General features: G+C 38.4%; 1 protein-coding gene across 1 annotated transcript; it reads right to left on the bottom strand.

Moving 5' to 3' along the window:
• Positions 1-13,836: 13,836 nt before the first annotated feature.
• On the bottom strand, positions 13,837-17,086 carry HOXB5 (homeobox B5). Its single transcript, XM_032237715.1, has 2 exons — positions 16,393-17,086; positions 13,837-15,028 (listed from the first exon to the last, which is right to left on the bottom strand). The coding sequence occupies exons 1-2, from the start codon at positions 17,024-17,026 to the stop codon at positions 14,781-14,783; spliced, it is 882 nt and encodes a 293-aa protein (XP_032093606.1). The 5' UTR covers positions 17,027-17,086; the 3' UTR covers positions 13,837-14,780.
• Between the last annotated feature and the right edge of the window lie 756 nt (positions 17,087-17,842).

Here is a 17,842-nt window from a genome sequence, read left to right on the forward strand (position 1 = left end):
GAAAAGAAGTGGAAAGAATGCCAGGGCCAGGCTCATGAGGGCAATCCTTCCCTTTATAGGGGCCACAATTGTTGTTTACTCCTTTTAATATACATACCTTTTCATATATATTTTAAATATAGCACAATACATTCTTGTGAATACAGCCCACACGCACAGCCTTATCAGTATATCTGCACTTATACTATGCACCCAACACTTATATTAGGATTAGTATGCATGCAACATATATAGTGCAATATATGTACAGAGAAAAAGACAATGAGAGAGAGTACAAGAATTGTACAACTTTTTTATTTTGTTTTGGGGAAAGACAAGATTTTTTTCCCTTTGTTTGGTCTTAGAGGTTATGTTGAAAGTATACTTGTCACAGGGCAGGAGTTGTAGGAAACACCTGGCACAGAGAAGGAGAGTAATACTCTCTCTAGCAAAGGGAGGAGGAGGAAAAGAGGGAAAGAGAATTGTCTGTACAAGTCCCCTAAATATGCTATCTTTACATTTGAGCAAAATGGCACTAAAGCAGTTAAAAGTATTTAGATCAAATCTCATTTATATCTGGTACAGTGGCCCCTTCAAAATATTTAGACAACTCTAAAAGATACTAATCAAAAGGAAAAAAAATATTTGTGGAAACTTTCACAATATTAGTCTAACTCATCCAAGTTACATTTTATTATTATAATTATTTAAGGCTTTTTATTGTGCTATCTTATTTATTCTTTTCCATATGCCACTTATTCTACAGGTCCCAAACACAGAGCAATGCTTTTCATAGGTTACTGACAAAACTGGCAAATTGCCATTAAATTATTGCTATGAAGAGGTCATTACATTGATTGCCTTGTAGAAATAACCATTCTCTTTCATTTTATCTCTACATGGGACAGAAGCTTTGTCCAATAACAAGCAAGCTTCAGTGGTTTCTTCCCTTTTCTCCCTAATTGGTATTTCTTCAGTGGCTATTTCTATAGGACTGGGTTATGTAAGGGCTGAAACCTGAAAGCTGTAGGTTGGATGGGTTCCTATTAGAAGCCAAGTAAACCTGTATACAGTGACTTGGGACTGTTATCCATTCACACACACATTTCGTCATAATAATGCACTATCTAGAGATGACTGCACTTTAGAGATAACTGAATTAATTAGAGGTACAAGGGAATGGATCAGTCAAGTTCCAACTAAACAGAGGGCCATTTATTTAGTGGTATTTTATAAAATACCAAGCAAAACCTATGCCATCCATTAGAATTAAACCTTTGCCTTTCTCGGACATGCACAATTATATTTTCTTACATTTCCATGGATACGCACATGAGAAATAAAACTAATTGGAAATTAATTCAAGACAGAGCCTTAAATATGTTGCATATATTATTAAATATAAATATCTTGCGCTTGACTTCTTTGATCAACTTAATTTTAATAATCCAACCTAAGGAAACTAAAATTTCGGCTCAAGCAATTCATCTCCTAAAGGTGAGAGAGAAAAAGAGAGACTGAGACTCTAGAATGGAATGGTTCTTCAGCTTTAATGCCATTGTATATCCCTGAACAATCTTTTCTGTAAACAAATTGAATCTTTTCAATAATATTTGCTTCTGATTTCAATTATACTATAATAAATTGGTTGGAATCCAAAGTTTGATAAATACACAGTAAAAACATGGAAATGAAATTCTGCTTTGTTGTTGCAATGTTATTATTATTTGAGTTTAATCAAGAGTTTTTTATTTCAATATTGTAATTCTATTATTATTTTTCTTTTGAAGGTTGAAGAAAGGTTCCCTATCATTCGAAATTAAATGGCCTTTTACAATTGATTTAATCCACCCCTCTTTCATTCCTAATTTTTGCTAAGTATATTCTGCAACAATACTAATGAGAAAGGATTTTTCCCCATATAAATCCAGAGACTCTAGTTGTTAAAGAGGCATGTGAGTTACCTATTCCTAGTGTAAAGCTAAAAAGAATCCAACTGGACCTTTCTTAAGTTAGTATCTTAAAAGATGTTTCTGTCAAGCAATTGAATATTCATTTTTTCTGCCATTTAACTACATCATATATGGTGTGCAATTGTATTTAAATGTCAATATGTTCTGAAGGGTATTAACTGGATAAGGCAACTAAATTCATTTTTTAAAATAAAATTCAGGAATACAGAATTATTATCTGCTTAAATACAGATAAAGAGAGAATATAAATTCACAAAATAAATGTATAAACAAAGAAAAACGACTGAAAATAATTTCAAAATAAAAAGTTCAATATTCAGTATTGAATTTCAAAACATAATTTGACAACAGATAAAGAGTAAGTAGGTCTGAATTTTTTATTTTTATTTTTTAACTTTTTAAAAATTTCTTGTTTAGAAGAGGAAACAATTCAAAGTAGCCAATTGCACTTTTTCAGCCACTGAGAAATTGTAGAATTCTCCCTTTATATTTGAACATTATATTAATATATAAACTAAGAATATTCAATGAATATTTCTATTCGAAAGAAAAGAAAGTTCCATAACTCAATGCAATCTTTATTTATTTTCAAGAGTGTTTTTGTACCTGCAGAAGGTCTTCCATCATGTTCTAAAGCAATACTTTCCAAACTTTTTCCTTCAGTAGCCAAAACTGCTTATCAGAAAGTTCATTTCCCCCAATATAGGTAAAAGACATTAAGTTAATTTAAATGTCCCTGTCCTAATTGTGTAATGCTTCTCTCTGTGTTACCCACACACTCTACACACCCCTAAAAATCACCTTTGCTCAATTTTGGTTAATTTACACAGGTTTAGCTCTAAATCCCTGAAAACTGCCTGCAAATTGCCACTCTAAATCTCTGTAAATTCAAAGCTGGATTAGATTCTAAATCCTTTGGAACCTCATTTTGGAGTAATGTGGGGAAAGATTTAGAACATTACTGCCAACATAAATTAAGATTTATGATGATTACTATTATTATTATGCACCATTAAAGGTAATTTCTTAATTTCAAATCTATTTTTCTGTGTGATTAAAAAATACCACTTAAAGACATAGATTTCTAACCAAGGGAAGACTTGCAGCCAATACTGTAATATTAATATTATTCTACATTCTATATCTAGAACACGTTATACTTCCTAACAATTCATGTTCTTGAATTCCAACTCATCTTGCTTATTTTTTAAATCTATGCGATTGATGCTAAATTGGTCAAACTGTATATATGGTGCTCATATAAAAACGTCAATATGACCATTCAAGGGCAAGGTTTTATGGCTAAAAGCTGCTGCCATCAAAGGACGTGCTAGCTGTGGAATGGTAGCAGCCCAAGCCATTCATTTCTGCGGAGCTTGTCCTGGAAGTCCAGGACGCTGGGCTGTGGCCAAGGTGTTCAGAGACACCTTGGAAAAACGAAGGAACGGAGCAGAGGGAGGGAGGGCGGGCGGAGATCCTTCAGAGCCTCAAAGAAAAGCGCCCGTCCAACTTGCCCCAGGTACGTTTCCTCCAAACGCCGGGAGTTCCCTTTGCACTTCCTAATTCTTTTCCCTCACGTTCACCTTCCCTCCTCCTTCGCCAGAAAGCCTCTTCCTTCCCTCCCCTCCCTCTCCACCCCCGCCTCCTGCCCTCTTTGGAGCTGACATCCCGTCTATCCGCCTCCAACACAAGACCTGGTCTCGCACCACCTAAACTTTTGACCCTCGCCTTTTTGACCCTTGGCGCTATAATGGCTGCTCTCTCCAATCGGCCTTCGCTAGATTCCCGAACCTATACCGATCGATACTTCCGGCCGTCGTTCCTTCCTCAATTTTGCAATACGCCCTCTCCCTAATATATTTGCCCTCCGGGTGGGGGGGAAAAGCGTGGAGACAAAAGTCGAAAGAATGAGGCGGCTGGAATTGTAGCGGGCAAGTCGCTTTTCCTCCCTCTGTTTCATGCCGGCCAGCGGCGGTGGAAAGTAGCCTCATACCCACCCACCCCGTTTCTCAGGGCAAAGCTTCTCGAGAAAAGGAGGACCCTCTCTAGGCGCCGCGCCGAGGAGGGCTGGACAGCTGCTGTGAATTGGTCTGAAGCGAGCTCTGCTGGCAATACCGCGTTGTTACAAGCGCGGAGTTTCACCCTTCTTCCTCAGCTCCTTTTCCCCAAGCCCAAATCCACCAATATGACACTTCTATAAAGTTATTTTTTAGGAGAAATTTTCAGTTTGTGTTTCTTGTGTAAAACAACAAATCCTTTCACACAACATGGAAAATCAATTCCAGAAGATTAGGCCTGTCAGGAACAGCCTATTCATCCTCAAAACCCAGAGGCTTGGCATTGTAAAGTCCTATGCCCGTTCACAGATACTAATCAAAACCGTGCTGAATTGCATAGGGTTTGCCATCTGTAGAATGTGTGCGGGTAGGGGGGGGAAACCAATATTCCCAAGGCTAACTGGTGCCTGGGAACCAACTTTGGAGGATCAACTTTATGAAATTTTTTGAAAACACCTTAAAGGTAAAGAATGTCCAAATTTCAGTTTCAAAGAGGAAACAAGTGATGACTTCTTGATTTCTTACAAGAAAGAGGCTACTTTCTCTGGTGGTTAATTTTTATTTGATAGTTAAAAACTAGGATGGGATCTTGGCATGGCAAGTACAGGTCAATTGCACCCAAAATGACATTCTGTCCAATTGAGTTCATTGCTTGGTCTCTTTTCTATCTTCTCAAAATTGATGATATCTTCCTCACCTACAAGCAGACATTGTAAGAAACTGGCAGAGCCCCTAAGTCTTCCTGAGTCAAGGCTTCTCTCTTCCTCTTCCTTCTTATTACTTAGTTGTGTTTTTCTGTACTCAGAGCTGCTCACCCTGCCTAGAAATCAGTGGGTTAGCAAAAAAAGGGGGAGGGTGAAGAGGAAGGAAAAGGAAACATAAACAAAATCTAAAACAATGGCTGCAATAAACGTCCATCTATTTGCATTAGAAAGAAAAGGTGTTTAAAGGGCTGCAATGATCAACAGGAGAAAACCTCTTCATTTTATCTTCAAAGAAACCTTGGATATGTCCCCAAATTTCCACAAAATGATGGTTTCCTATGAAATGGACTTCTGGGGGAAATGAGATGTTTCCAAAGCAGAACCTTAATGTTTCATCCTGCCAGCAACATTCTGAGTTCTTCCCATTACTCTACAGTTTTGGAAATTGTTTATGGGGTTGAAGGTGATACTTAATGATAGGGACTTGCCTAAAACTGCCCAGGAAAATGTTTGAAGATGTTATCACACACAAGCCTTAGAGGAAAAAAGGAAACTTTAAAAGAAAAATATAAACAACCAATTCAATAAGATAAGAATGAAAGAAGTTTGGAAGAAAGCTTGCAAAAAAAGGGGGGGAGGAAGGGGGAAGTCTAGTGACATGAATGGGACTTAAAATGGGACACTCCCAGAGCACTTGAAGAAAAGTCTCCCCTTGCATTTGTACAGGGAAGTGGAGGTCCTTCCCCTTCAGAGATGCCTGCTCTTTACCTCTGTCTGCTGACCTAGGAATGATCCCCAGTGCCTATGAATTATTGATGAGCTATAAGAACCGTCCCCCACTTTTCAGTATGCAAACCCCATTACACTGTTAAAATGGTGATTTAATCGTTTGGAATAGCTTGCTTTGCTTCCTCTTCACCCTTCTCCCGCCCCTTCACAGAACTCATTTGTGCCCCCTTTTCATTTAATTTTCTTAATTAAAATCCTTTCACAGATTTTTAATTCCTCCTCCTCCTCTCTCCCTTTCTCTGTCCCTGTAAAAAAAGAGGACAAGAGAAAGAAAAAAGCCGAACTCCACACCTTAAAAAAACTATGTTGCATTTTAAATAATACTATTTAAACAAATGTAGAAATAGTATTACCATTATTCTTTTCAGTAAAAGGACAAATGAGCATTGACTATTGTCCTATTAATTAAATGTTTTAGATGCAATATTCAGTAACCTTTCCTTGGCAGTGATGAGGTATGTTAGAGGGGGGAAGAGAAAATAGATGAGAATTCAGGAAAAACTGAGAAAAAAGAGGGGGAAATATGTGTTTAATTCTATTCTTGTCCTGCAATGTTATTTGAAGTTTAATTTCCAAAAGTAAAAATATAAAGAATTAGAATGAAGATAATTTCAGGGTAAATATATTAAAATCTTATTGATTTCAATGAGAAATAAGCAAGTATCTCCTATTGAAATAAAGATGATTTAAACTTATACACAACTAGCACACTTTTTAAAGATTCTATTATCAAGTTATTTATAACTACACAAACACACACACGCACACCTAGCAAGTTTCCTTGCCTCTTTTTAAATTTTACTTACTATTTTTATGCTTTTAATATTTTATTCCATTCCACCAAGAATCCCTCTGTGACGGAAATAGGCAGTTCTTCAATATAAGTAAATAAGTAAATAGTGTGTATGTGTGTGTGTGTGTGTTTTGCAGGATCTGAGTTGATCACTAGAACCAGATATTTAGTCATCCAAGCTTTCAAATTAGTGCTGGAGCCCATCTTTAGGGAATTATATATATATAATATATATATAATGTGTCTGTGGAAAATTAGGAAATTGTGTGTGTGTGTGTGTGTGTGTGCATGAGTACATGCGCGCACGCACACCCACACCCACACTCACACAGAGACCTTTTAAAACTACTTCATGGGATCTCTGCCATTGTACAGCATCCTCTAAACCAGATAGAAGGCCAAAATCCTGGGAAGAGATAAACAACATTCCCTCTGTTTTATTTGCTTCCTCACAAGGACTGAGCACCAACAAGATTTCGGAAAATAGGCTGTTTAGGTCCCAATTTTGAATAGGAAATTCCAACTCAGAAACTAAGGAGAGGTGTTCCCTTTGTTATGAAAGCTATATTGTCCAATCTTCATCCTGTAAGTTATCTATCCCCAAAAAAGCTCAGAACTGTTTGCTGCTTAACTGTATATCAGGTATAGGTGTACATAAACAAATGTGTCTCTATGTCTCTTTTAGTCTCTAAATAACAACAGGCTTGAAACAATGAGAATTATAATACTATATTTCTGGAGGGCACAGAAGAGTGAGAGAAAGCACACATGTATAACATCTCCCAATCTGAATGCAGAGTGGTGCCTGAAGGTGATACCCTACACATTGATTGGTGATCACTAGAACAAAGTTGCATTCAAGACAATTGCTTCAAAGAAGGGTATGTGATGTCTGCAAGTCACAAATCAAATATTTCATTGTACCTTTCCAGATTTAGCCAAAGGGCAGTGGCTTGTGAATTGCACAGTAAATCTGCATTAATTGTATTTATTTAAATGTGTATAAATATTTATATTTATGTGGGTTATACTAAGCCATTGTGAATTGTAACTGAGCTTTCTACTGTGTATTTGTATGTGAGCCAGCGTGAAAGAAGCATTCATACAATAGTTTATACCCACACATGCGCCTGCAATGAATAGGGTAGACTGGTTATCATGAGGCCAATAGAGTTCAAGGGGAGTTTATGCATTGACTTCAAAGAACATTGGATCTGACCTTTCATGGTCAAGAAGTCAGCTATTGTTGCCTGACAAATGTACTACTTAGAGAGGTGTATATTGGCTGGTTTGGAGCAGATTGCCTTCTCCTCTTCTTCAACACCCCCTCCCACACCCTTCACAATGTGTATGGGTGGACTGGAAACATTAATTGGAAAAAGATTAAAATGTGATGAATACACTGGCCCATTTTTACTTTATGGTAAAGTAAAATGGTATGGGGACCATTCAAGGGTGGAAAACTGCAGCGGCAAAGGCGGAGGGGGGGCATATGTCTATATATTTCTCTGCATAGTTTATTATTTACAATTGTTAGTTACCTTAGTCCAATCAGATTACTAATAGCAAATTGCCATTTTAGCAACAGGAGCTTCTATAGAAGTTTGCCACCATATTTCCTATTGAAATATTTTACATGGGAAATATTTCTTAAATGTTTAAATGTAAGATTCAAAAATATCTCCATCACTTTCCTATTGATCAGTTTTAGAAATTCTTCAGAAAGATAAAGAAGATTAGGATTTTGCTTGTGATAAAATAGCTTTGACTATGATAATTTTATTGTGCAGAAAAATAGACTGCATGCAAGATTTTTTATATTGTATGCCAGAACAATTCACTACTGAATGCTTTAAGGATATAGCATGGTGCAGTTTATAACAAGGAAATTTTTTTTGCATAGGAACCATCTGCTATCTAGAAAGAATTCTCTTCCTGTTGATTCTGCTCTGAATAGTCTCAGTCTTTTTCAAAAGAATGATTAGGTTTTTTTAAAAAGAAAGAAAGAAAGAAAGAAATCAAAAGCAAGAGAAATTCTTGCTTTCCTTTACTATGAAGTGATTGCTGAGTCTTTCTGTGGTCCAGTAGATATTTGTGGAGAATTAAAAGTAACCAGGATAAGATGAATGTCCTATAAAAGGGACATAAAAATAAGAAATTCAGTGAAAAGGTTGCAGAAGTAGATAAAAAAAAAAAGAAAATGAGGACAATTTCACCACTTATTTACTCGCACTGCACTGCCGGAAGATTCAGATATATTTATCTTGAGTAGGAAGAGGAGCTGGAATGGAATGATGTACGGTTGCAGCAACATTTTCAAACTTTACCTTTCTTTTCTTCACCTCAACTAGAAGGAAGCAAAAACACCACTTCCCTTTGTTCACAAATGCCCCCACCTTTGCTGTCTTTCAACACCAGCTACCCCTTCTTGGCACTAGTTCAAATACAAAAGAGAAGGGTCACTCTGTAGACAATGCTCCATCTTTACATCAAAACCTCTGATTCAGACCTTGGATTCTTGAGATACTCCAGGTATCCTTGGCTGGAACAAGCCTTTCCAATTAGTGCTATGCGGGTCCGCAGTGCAGTCTTTTGCCAGTATCCTTGAGATTATCTCATACTGAGTTTAGCAATACTTAATTCTCAGTTCACTGTCATATGGTCACTGTGGTTTCTATATTTGGAAGGACATAAGTTTACACATAAGGGACAAATGCAAAGAAGTGAATAGAGAAGCTTAAAGCATAGGAAAAAATGACTATCTGAAGAAAACAAAGTAGAGAATGGTAAGAATAAAGTGATTGAATAATTAAACCTGTAGAATGATTATGAATATCTCCTTCACAATCACATTATGTCTTTATAAAACTTGGACAGTATTGCTAACAGTTTACTCTGTATCAAACTCTTCTAGTTAGTATCATCTGATTGTTTATTATAAGATGCTAGTGCTAGTACAAAATAATGTCATATGTATTATTTTTCTTCCTGAGAGGAGATCATAGTATTTTATACAGAGAATTGCATGATTGGTGCATAATCTATAAAGTTTAATCATAAAATGGAGCATTTATTATTATTGTAAGAGTCTAATCCAAATCACCCAATGCTATTTATATTTCCTGTTCATTAACTTAGAAATGTTTTTATAGAATTCAGTGGAACTTCATTCGTTGATTGAAATCAGATTTCAAGGAACCTAACTATGGCTGGATCGCATCTCACTGTATGCCCTCCCCACTTCTCCGTACTGCACAAGCATACAGACATAAATGCACATAATCAAAAGTGTGTTATACAGTGACAAAAGGAACACATTGAAAATAAATTTGAAAGTGATTATTATCTTCCCAGCATTTCCTAAAAAGGAGGCTACATCATCACCTCCTTTTTATAAGTTTAGTTACAAGAATTGATTTAACCAACAATAAGAATTTCCTTAACCAACAACATGCTTTATAATCTAAATGGGGAGAAAAGAAGCAATAGAAATTACCCTCTCTTATACAACCCCCAAAACATGTGTCTACCAAATGGCATGGTCATAAAACCTTAATTTAAATGATTGAAGGGGAAGGGTTTGAGCGGAAATGGGAAGAAAATGTAAACACCACAAATTGTTAAGACAAGAGTTCTCTCACCTTTGTAGCCAAAAAGCAGCAGGGAATTGGCACAAGATCCCTTATACCCAAAGATTATCCTCTTTCAATTCTTAAATCAAAACTAGAGACACTGGTTTTCAAGGTTTTGCCCTGTGTGATGGTCTTGTTGTTTCTGCTTTTAATGGTGTCTTCTACAGTTTTGAACATTATTGGAAGAAAAACCTCCAATAAATGGTAAGCATATTTCTGAGATGACTCCACATCTCAAATTCAGAAATACTTTCTACCAATACAGTACTTTTGAGGGGGGAAATTTGATGTAAAGTGCCACAGTGGCAAATTAGTGAAATTTGGTGCTGATAGAGAAGTAAAGCTTCCTGAATTCTTTGATTTCCTATAATCTTAATTGAAGTTAATGGGAACACAATAGCATTCACTGGAAAGAGAAAAGTTGAGGTGATGTGTTTGGGAGGTCAAAGTTAAGCTAAGAATAGATAATTACTGGTAATTGTGTCTACAATTCCAAACCATTTAGGCTGACAATGTGACAATCCAGATCCTGTGCTATTTTACTGGAAAATAAACCCATGGAATAAACTCAATGAGATTTACTTCCAAGCAAGGTATGTTGGTTAGTTACCAAAGGATTATACAGCATATTCTATTGGCATCTATCAAGCCCTAAAGCCCTGCTTTTATCAAGACCATTGATCGAAAAAGTTGTATGCTTTTATACTGCAAATGGAAGCTCTTATGAACCAGGGATGAAGGAAGGAAGGAAGGAAGGAAGGAAGGAAGGAAGGAAGGAAAGAAAGAAAGAAGAAAAGAACAGAATTTAATATCCCAATTAGATTTTCCCAATCTTCCCCAATATAAACTAATATGTTTATATTAGTTTTTACTAACAAAAAAGATAACTACAACAACATTTCTAAACACAGCATTTCTAAAGTTAAATCATTAATTCAGTGTCAGGACTTTCTATTTAGATGATCCATCTTAGGAAATATAAAATTTTTAAATTTTATTTTAAAATATTTTTTTAAAAAAATGTTGTGAACATCTAGGTTGGGTATCTTGAATTTAATCTACTAATTTTCCTTTTCTTGGGGTGATCAAAGAAATAGGAGTCTTTAAAAATATTTTGGGGGAACAGATCTCTGTGTGATCTTTTTCTATTTCAAAAATCTAGTCTTTATCAAGGCTCTAGAAGTGATTTAAAAAATGTTCTTTGAATGACAGAAGTATCTGTCAATGAAGTTCAACTCATAAGTGAATTTAATATAAAATAAGTCATAGATACATAGTGTACTTGTATGCATCCCACAATTTTTGTGTGAGTTGCATGCCCTCAAAAAAGCCTACATAGTCCAAGTAAATAAAGGGAAGGAGAAGTACATATACTTATTTTCTACCAGAAAATCCTAAACTCCTATGGTTTAGGATTTTCCTCCTCCTATGGCCACAAACTTTCACAAGATGTTTTTCTGGTGGATTGTGGCCTTTCCTGTGGCAACAAGAAGTGGATATTTACTGCTTTGTTGTGGATAAAAAGAAGGAAGGAAGGAGGAATTCTAGAGAAAGGGGGATGACATAATTGTTACAGCAAGGGAAAAAAATGTCCTGAAACCAAATGCTTAAGGGGGGAAGGGGGAGAATAGAAGCTGGAGGAAATGGGAAAGTGTGGATTAAAAGCAAAGTGTCAAATTATTTGTTTAGAGCTTCTTAAGATAACAACAACCTTGCTTGGAATTTCTTGTATCTATGATGCTACCTTAATTCTTAGATCCTTGATTAGGACTTTAATTATTAAGTTTTCACCAGCTCTAGGTGGTGAATCTGCAGATTTCTACCAATAACAACAATAAAGCAAGTCTCAGAGAATATTTAAACCATTCTCACCCTTGCACCTCTGACTCCTAAAGGTAGCACACAAAAGTCAACCCCACATATTTTGATAAAAGTCTGTCCTTAAGCAGTCATGCTTAAACTTCTGACATCAAAATACTCCCAAGAATTCAATACATTCCCCAAGTGCTTTATAAGGCAAATAAGTTGGAGTGAATACACATAAAGTCCTATTAGTGTATTCATCTATTCTAATAATATGTCATTATTAATAGTTAACTCTGTTGTTGTTGTTGTTGTTTTCTTGTTTCCAGTAAAGCATATGCTTTTAAAACAAAAATTATTGTGGGCCACATTCAGGTAATTCAGGAGCCTTGGTGAAGGTGTTCTCACTCAGATTTTATGCAGAGGAAAGTTTCTAAAGGAGACGGAAACCCCTCCCTCTAGGCCCCGCTCCCTGCCCCCCCCCCTCCACTCCATCTGTAACAACCTGGTTCTTTAAAACTCATTTAAGTAGATAGTATTTCAATAGAACTTACTTTAAGGTTAGCAGCTCCTAAGTCCTCTTTGGAGTAAACAGTGTGCCATCAATGCTTCCTATTTCTGCAATGGAGCTGCCTTTATCTGCCTGGAAAAGTGTTCTCCCTTTCCTGCCCCCTTCCAAGCCAAAGCAGGCAGTTAAAATGTCACTTAACATTCTGGAGAATGTGAAATATATTGTACATTGTCAACTCCCCAAAACCATAAAACTAACTTTATGGACCTCACGTGACTTTTGAGAGCCAGTGAGGGGTATCTGGCTGAGGTCTGGGCGATTTTTACGATCTAACTTCTAGATAAAACCCTATCCATTTGACATCTTAATGTCACAGCCACTTTTGGTATACTTACTTACTTTACTACGGATAAAATATATACATGCGTGCATGTATGTGTGCGCGCGCACAGGGCGGGTGTGGTGTGTCTATGTATACTCAAGAGAAGGCGAGAAAATGTTTTGGAAATTACAACTCACACCCCAGCCCTCTCAAAACCATTTTAAGAAGTAACCAAAGAGTTTGGGGTAAGTTTGTAAGACCAATTTTATTTACTACAAGAGTGTGTGTGTGTGTCTGTGTGTGTGTGAGACAGAGAGAGAGAGAGAGAGAGTGAGTGAGAGAGAGAGTGTGAGAGAAAGAGAGGGAGGGAGGGAGGGAGGGAGAGAGGGAGGGAGGAAGGAAGGAAGAGAGAGAGGGACAGAGAGACGGAGGGAGGGAGGAACAGAGAGAGGGAGGGAGATAGAGAGGGGGAGAAGGAGGGGGGAGGGAGGGAAAGAACATTGCTGTAAGCTGTACTTTAAGAATATCAAAGAATATTTCCCTGTTGCAACAGACTTTAATCATAGCACTGTGATTTAAGGGGAGGAGGGAAAGAAAAGAAATTTAGATTACCAGATTAATTTTTAAAGGGAAAAAGAAAAATTGCCTCATGCACATTGTTTATTTTAGTTCTGTTGAGAACTGTGATCTTTCCATCCTGAATGCAGTGTGTGTGTGTGCCTGTGTGTGTAATATTTGCAGGATTATATAGAAGCAAACAGAACAGATAATAACATATGTACTTAGTTCTAAAATTTCACTGGCATGTTGTCATTCTATGATAACTTCAGTGACTCCCTAAATGCTTGGTTTGTGGTCTTTGGAGCTGCAATCTGAATCACATTTACCTGAAAGTAAAGGCCTTTGTGATCTTTGGAAATTTTTTGGTCAAGAATATGGCCAGAGTCTTAGTCTGAGGAGGAAAGAAATTTTTGAGAACTGAACCACTGGCTTCTCTTTTTTCTGAGTTGTTCTAGTTCAGCATCTAATACGCTTACAGGGGATGATTTTGTATCCTTGGCTCATTAGAGATTTTAAGAGAACGGGACAAAGACCACTAAGGAGAACCTGGAAGCTGGGTCAAGCAGTGGGTGAAGAGTATACACTTTCTCTGGGCCTCTTCTTAAAATGTAGATTTTGCTGATGAGTAACTTTAATGCTGTGACTTGTGAAAATGGTGGAATAAAGAAATGCAAAGAAGGGCACTATTTTTCTGGCCAGGAGAAACGTTTATTTGACTTCAAGTTAAGGCTACAAACCAATACGAACAGCGTCTTGGCAAGGATGAGAACAGGCAGCTAGACATGACAAATGCCATTTCAGACACACAGAAACACTGAATTCACCCTGCCCACTAAAACTTCCTATTAGTCACTGTAGAAATATTTCTAGTATTTACAAACATTTTAAACATACTATGGTTGGTCCAATCATATACCCTTTTAAAGTGAACTTCACTCACATTTATTTAAAAAAGAAAGAAGGAAAGTTGCAGAACTGGCCTGTGATAAAAACAAGGCCAGGAATCAAATCACAGACTTGACAATTTCAAAGACAGATACATGAGCTTATATAGAGAGATATACTGGTTTTTTTTTTAAGAAAAGGGTTTGTTGTAGTTGATGGTTTTTAATTTTCTTTCTTTTTTTTCTTCCTGCTAGTGAACTGCAGGAGCCCCCCAACGTGAGAGTAGAAGGAAAAGATGTAGGGTTCCACATAAAGTTGTGAACTTTTAAGAACTCATCTTTCTTTCCCCATACTGGCTTATAAATAAGTTATAACATTTAAAAAGCACATTAAAAGAAAGAAAAGAGAAAAGAAAAGGACATGCTAACTTTTTCCAGAAAGCATCATTATAGCACGGACACAAACATTTAAAACATCTAAAGCATCAAAGAAGCCTCTGGATTTTATCTTTTAATTTAAAGGGGGTGATTGCAGCAAAAGACACAATCTTGGAATAATAGTACCCATGAAATTGTTTATTATTAATAATAATAATTATTAATAATAATAATTTAAAAATCAACAGCATGCTGAATGGAAAGTGCTTCACTTTACAGTACTCCAACTTAACAAAAACAAATCTGGCTGTTGCTTTTCATTTGCTTGCTTGTTTTAAACTTTCTTACTTCCTGCCCCTCTTCTCTATTTCTTAATATTCCACCTTGATATAATTTATGGCTGAAAAGCACTACCACCAGATGCTAAGCTCATACTTTTGAGTTTGTTATCTTTCTTCCACTTCATTCGCCTGTTTTGGAACCAGATTTTTATCTGTCTTTCGGAGAGACACAAAGCGTGGGCTATTTCTATTCGCCTTCTGCGGGTGAGGTAGCGGTTAAAGTGAAACTCCTTCTCCAGCTCCAAGGTCTGGTAGCGAGTATACGCCGTTCGGGCTCGTTTGCCATCCGGTCCGGTCATATCTGAATAATAATAACAACAGGACATGGGAAAAAATGCCTTTTGTTGGTCTGGTTTCTCTTTTTAGATCACAGGCACAGAAAGAAACCGCGCTTTCAACTGTTTCCACCTCGGTCGCCTTACACTGCAGACAAAACGCCCCAGCGATTTGAGCACACGTCTTCTCTGCGTCTCCGTTTCCTCCAAGTCAATACCCTTCGTTTTAATCTGGCTCCAGCCTTAATTCTAATTAATTTAAGTCTATGCCCCGCTCTCCTCACACAATCGCTACAGCCCTATATGTACATATATTTATATATTTCCAGGAGTCGAGAACAAATCTGACTCCACGCAGGTTCTTGGGAAGAAACTGCTACTCTGGGGGCCTGTCTCGCAGTCCAGGGAGTCTGGTCTCCGAAGACAATCTCCGAAACCCAGCCCCTTCGCGTCCCTCTTTCCTCGTCTCTCTTTCCTCGGCCTATTTTATCCGTCAGTCCAATTCGACTGGCGATCTAAACAGGCCGGCTGGAAGGCTGAGAAGCGACTCTCTTGGCACCTTAACCCTCCCCACCTCGGCCACATTTCATTGGAAGCGACTTCCGCTGAAATCCTTAGGGCTCGCTTTCCCACCCAAGGAGAGTTAGCCGCGGCGTGCGAAGGGAAGGCAGTTCCTGCTTCCAGCTCTGCGGCGCGCACCCTTCTTTCATTTTTACCCCACGGATTGAAGGGAGAAACAGAGATTTTCGCCCTTTGCAGACGGGGAAATGTGGGACGAAGGGGGAGGGGGAGGAAGAGAGGTTGGCAGACACATCTGTGCCCCAAACAGCCTTCCTGCTTTAACCCTTCGCCTTATCTTTCCCATCTCTTTTCTTGTATTTTTCCAATTATTGCTACTTTCAACCATCTCCCTCCCTTCCGCTCTCCCCTGATACAAGATTGTTACAAGCGCTATTACTAGTATTGTTACCATCAATTCAGCTTGACTTTTGCCATGCTGATAAAACTCTATTTTTTAAAAAACGGAGGGAACCTCGATGGGTTTTTTTTTAAGAGAAGAAAATACTCTTTAAGAACTGAACGTTATAGTGAAAGAAACAAGACATTGAAAGCAAATAGAAAAGGGCATCTACAGAGAGACAGGAAAGTGGTCCCACAATGCGGTTGATTTCCTTCTCCCGTCGCCAAAGCAAATACGTCCTGCCAAAATCCTATGTTTTATGTGTATTTGTGTGTATGTATGTACACACACGCGCACGCACACACACACACGCACATACACACAGACTACAGACTCAGAGAGAGAGAGACAGGCAGACAGACAGACAGAAGGCGCAGGCACACATCGCATAGATCACCCCAGCCAAATTAAAAAGGAGCAAGTCTGTACCGTGGCTAATGTGAAGCTTTCTCATCCAGGGAAATATCTGCGGGCTTTGTCCTTCCGTGGCCGGCGTGGTGGTGGCGATCGGCTCTGCCTGAGCTCGGGCGCCGTTGCTGTTGACTTGGGAGCCGCTCTCTTCGGGCCCCGAGGACGCGCTGGTCTCGTCTATCTCAGCAAACGCGGTGGCGCTAGCCGCGCCGACAGAGGCTGCCTGGTCGGCAGGGGAGGACCCGGCTGCCTTGCCTCCATGGCTTTCGCCACCACCGCCGCCGCCGCTGCTGCCGCCACCGCCGCCGCTGCTGCTGGTGCTGGTGCTGCTGGAACTGCTGGTGCAAGGGAGGGATTCGGGAGAAGACAAGGAGCAGCTGGACGCTTGTCTGAACCTGTTTTCGGGCGCTGCTTGGGCAGAGAAGGCGCGAGAGCTCTCCCCAACCGCTCCAAAGTGGCTGGAGGAGGAGGATGATCGGCTGATGCTCAGATCCATTCCATTGTAGTTGTATCCCCCGTAAGAGCCGGCGTGCATGTTGCCTGGATCTCTATAAGATCCGTTCATGGAACTGCCGGCCCCATAATTTAACAGCTGATAGTCTGGGGCATTAGGATAGCGTCCTGAGAACGAGTTTACAAAGTAAGAACTCATTTGGGTTTGTATTTTGGAGGGCTTGATTTGTGGGGCTCGTGGTCGTTATAACCCCTGTGCTTGAGGATTTATGATGTATTAATGAATTATAGCGATGCACTGTACTTCGTTTTTGCTATGTATGCGGCCAAATATGGGGGTGGGGTGGGGGGTGCGTTTGGGAATCACGTGCTTTTGTTGACCAGTCGTAAATTCTCACTGATGACCTCAAGAGGCAATTCATGCTCTATGGTTACAAATAATGACGATCCGAGAATCGTTAGGCCCATGTCAATGCGCGGCTTCCAAAGAGGGAGGAAAGAAGGGGGAGGAATCAGCCAGCACAGATTGCTCCTTGTTGGCATTGTGCGCCACCTACTGGGCAAATAAAAAAGTAGCCGACAGGGAGGTTACCTCACTCACCTTTTTTTTTTAAAGTAGTAAGCGCTCAGTTTTTGTGTCCTGCCTTTCTAGAAATAAAATATTTTCCCCCAAAAGTGTCGTTTCTGTATTTTTTCTCTACTTTCTCTCTTTCTTCTAGGGGTGAACATGCTTTTCTAATGCGGAAAAGATAATTTCTTGTTATAATAGATGCAGTATAAAATTGTTGCTATTACTATTATAAATAACAGTTGTTTAATACCAAATAATAATCCCGGTGATGTTTTTGCTTTGATATTAGAAACGGTTATTCAGGGCAAAATGTATTCGGATAAAAATCAAGATGACAATTCCTCTTTCTCCCTGTCCCCCCCCTTTTTATTTGCATTTCTTATTTAGAAGTCACTATCAAAACTTACTTGAATGCTTTTGCATTATTATTATTATTATTATTAT

The sequence above is a fragment of the Thamnophis elegans genome, chromosome Z, assembly GCF_009769535.1.
Source record: "Thamnophis elegans isolate rThaEle1 chromosome Z, rThaEle1.pri, whole genome shotgun sequence".
In the NCBI taxonomy this organism is placed as follows: domain Eukaryota; kingdom Metazoa; phylum Chordata; class Lepidosauria; order Squamata; family Colubridae; genus Thamnophis; species Thamnophis elegans.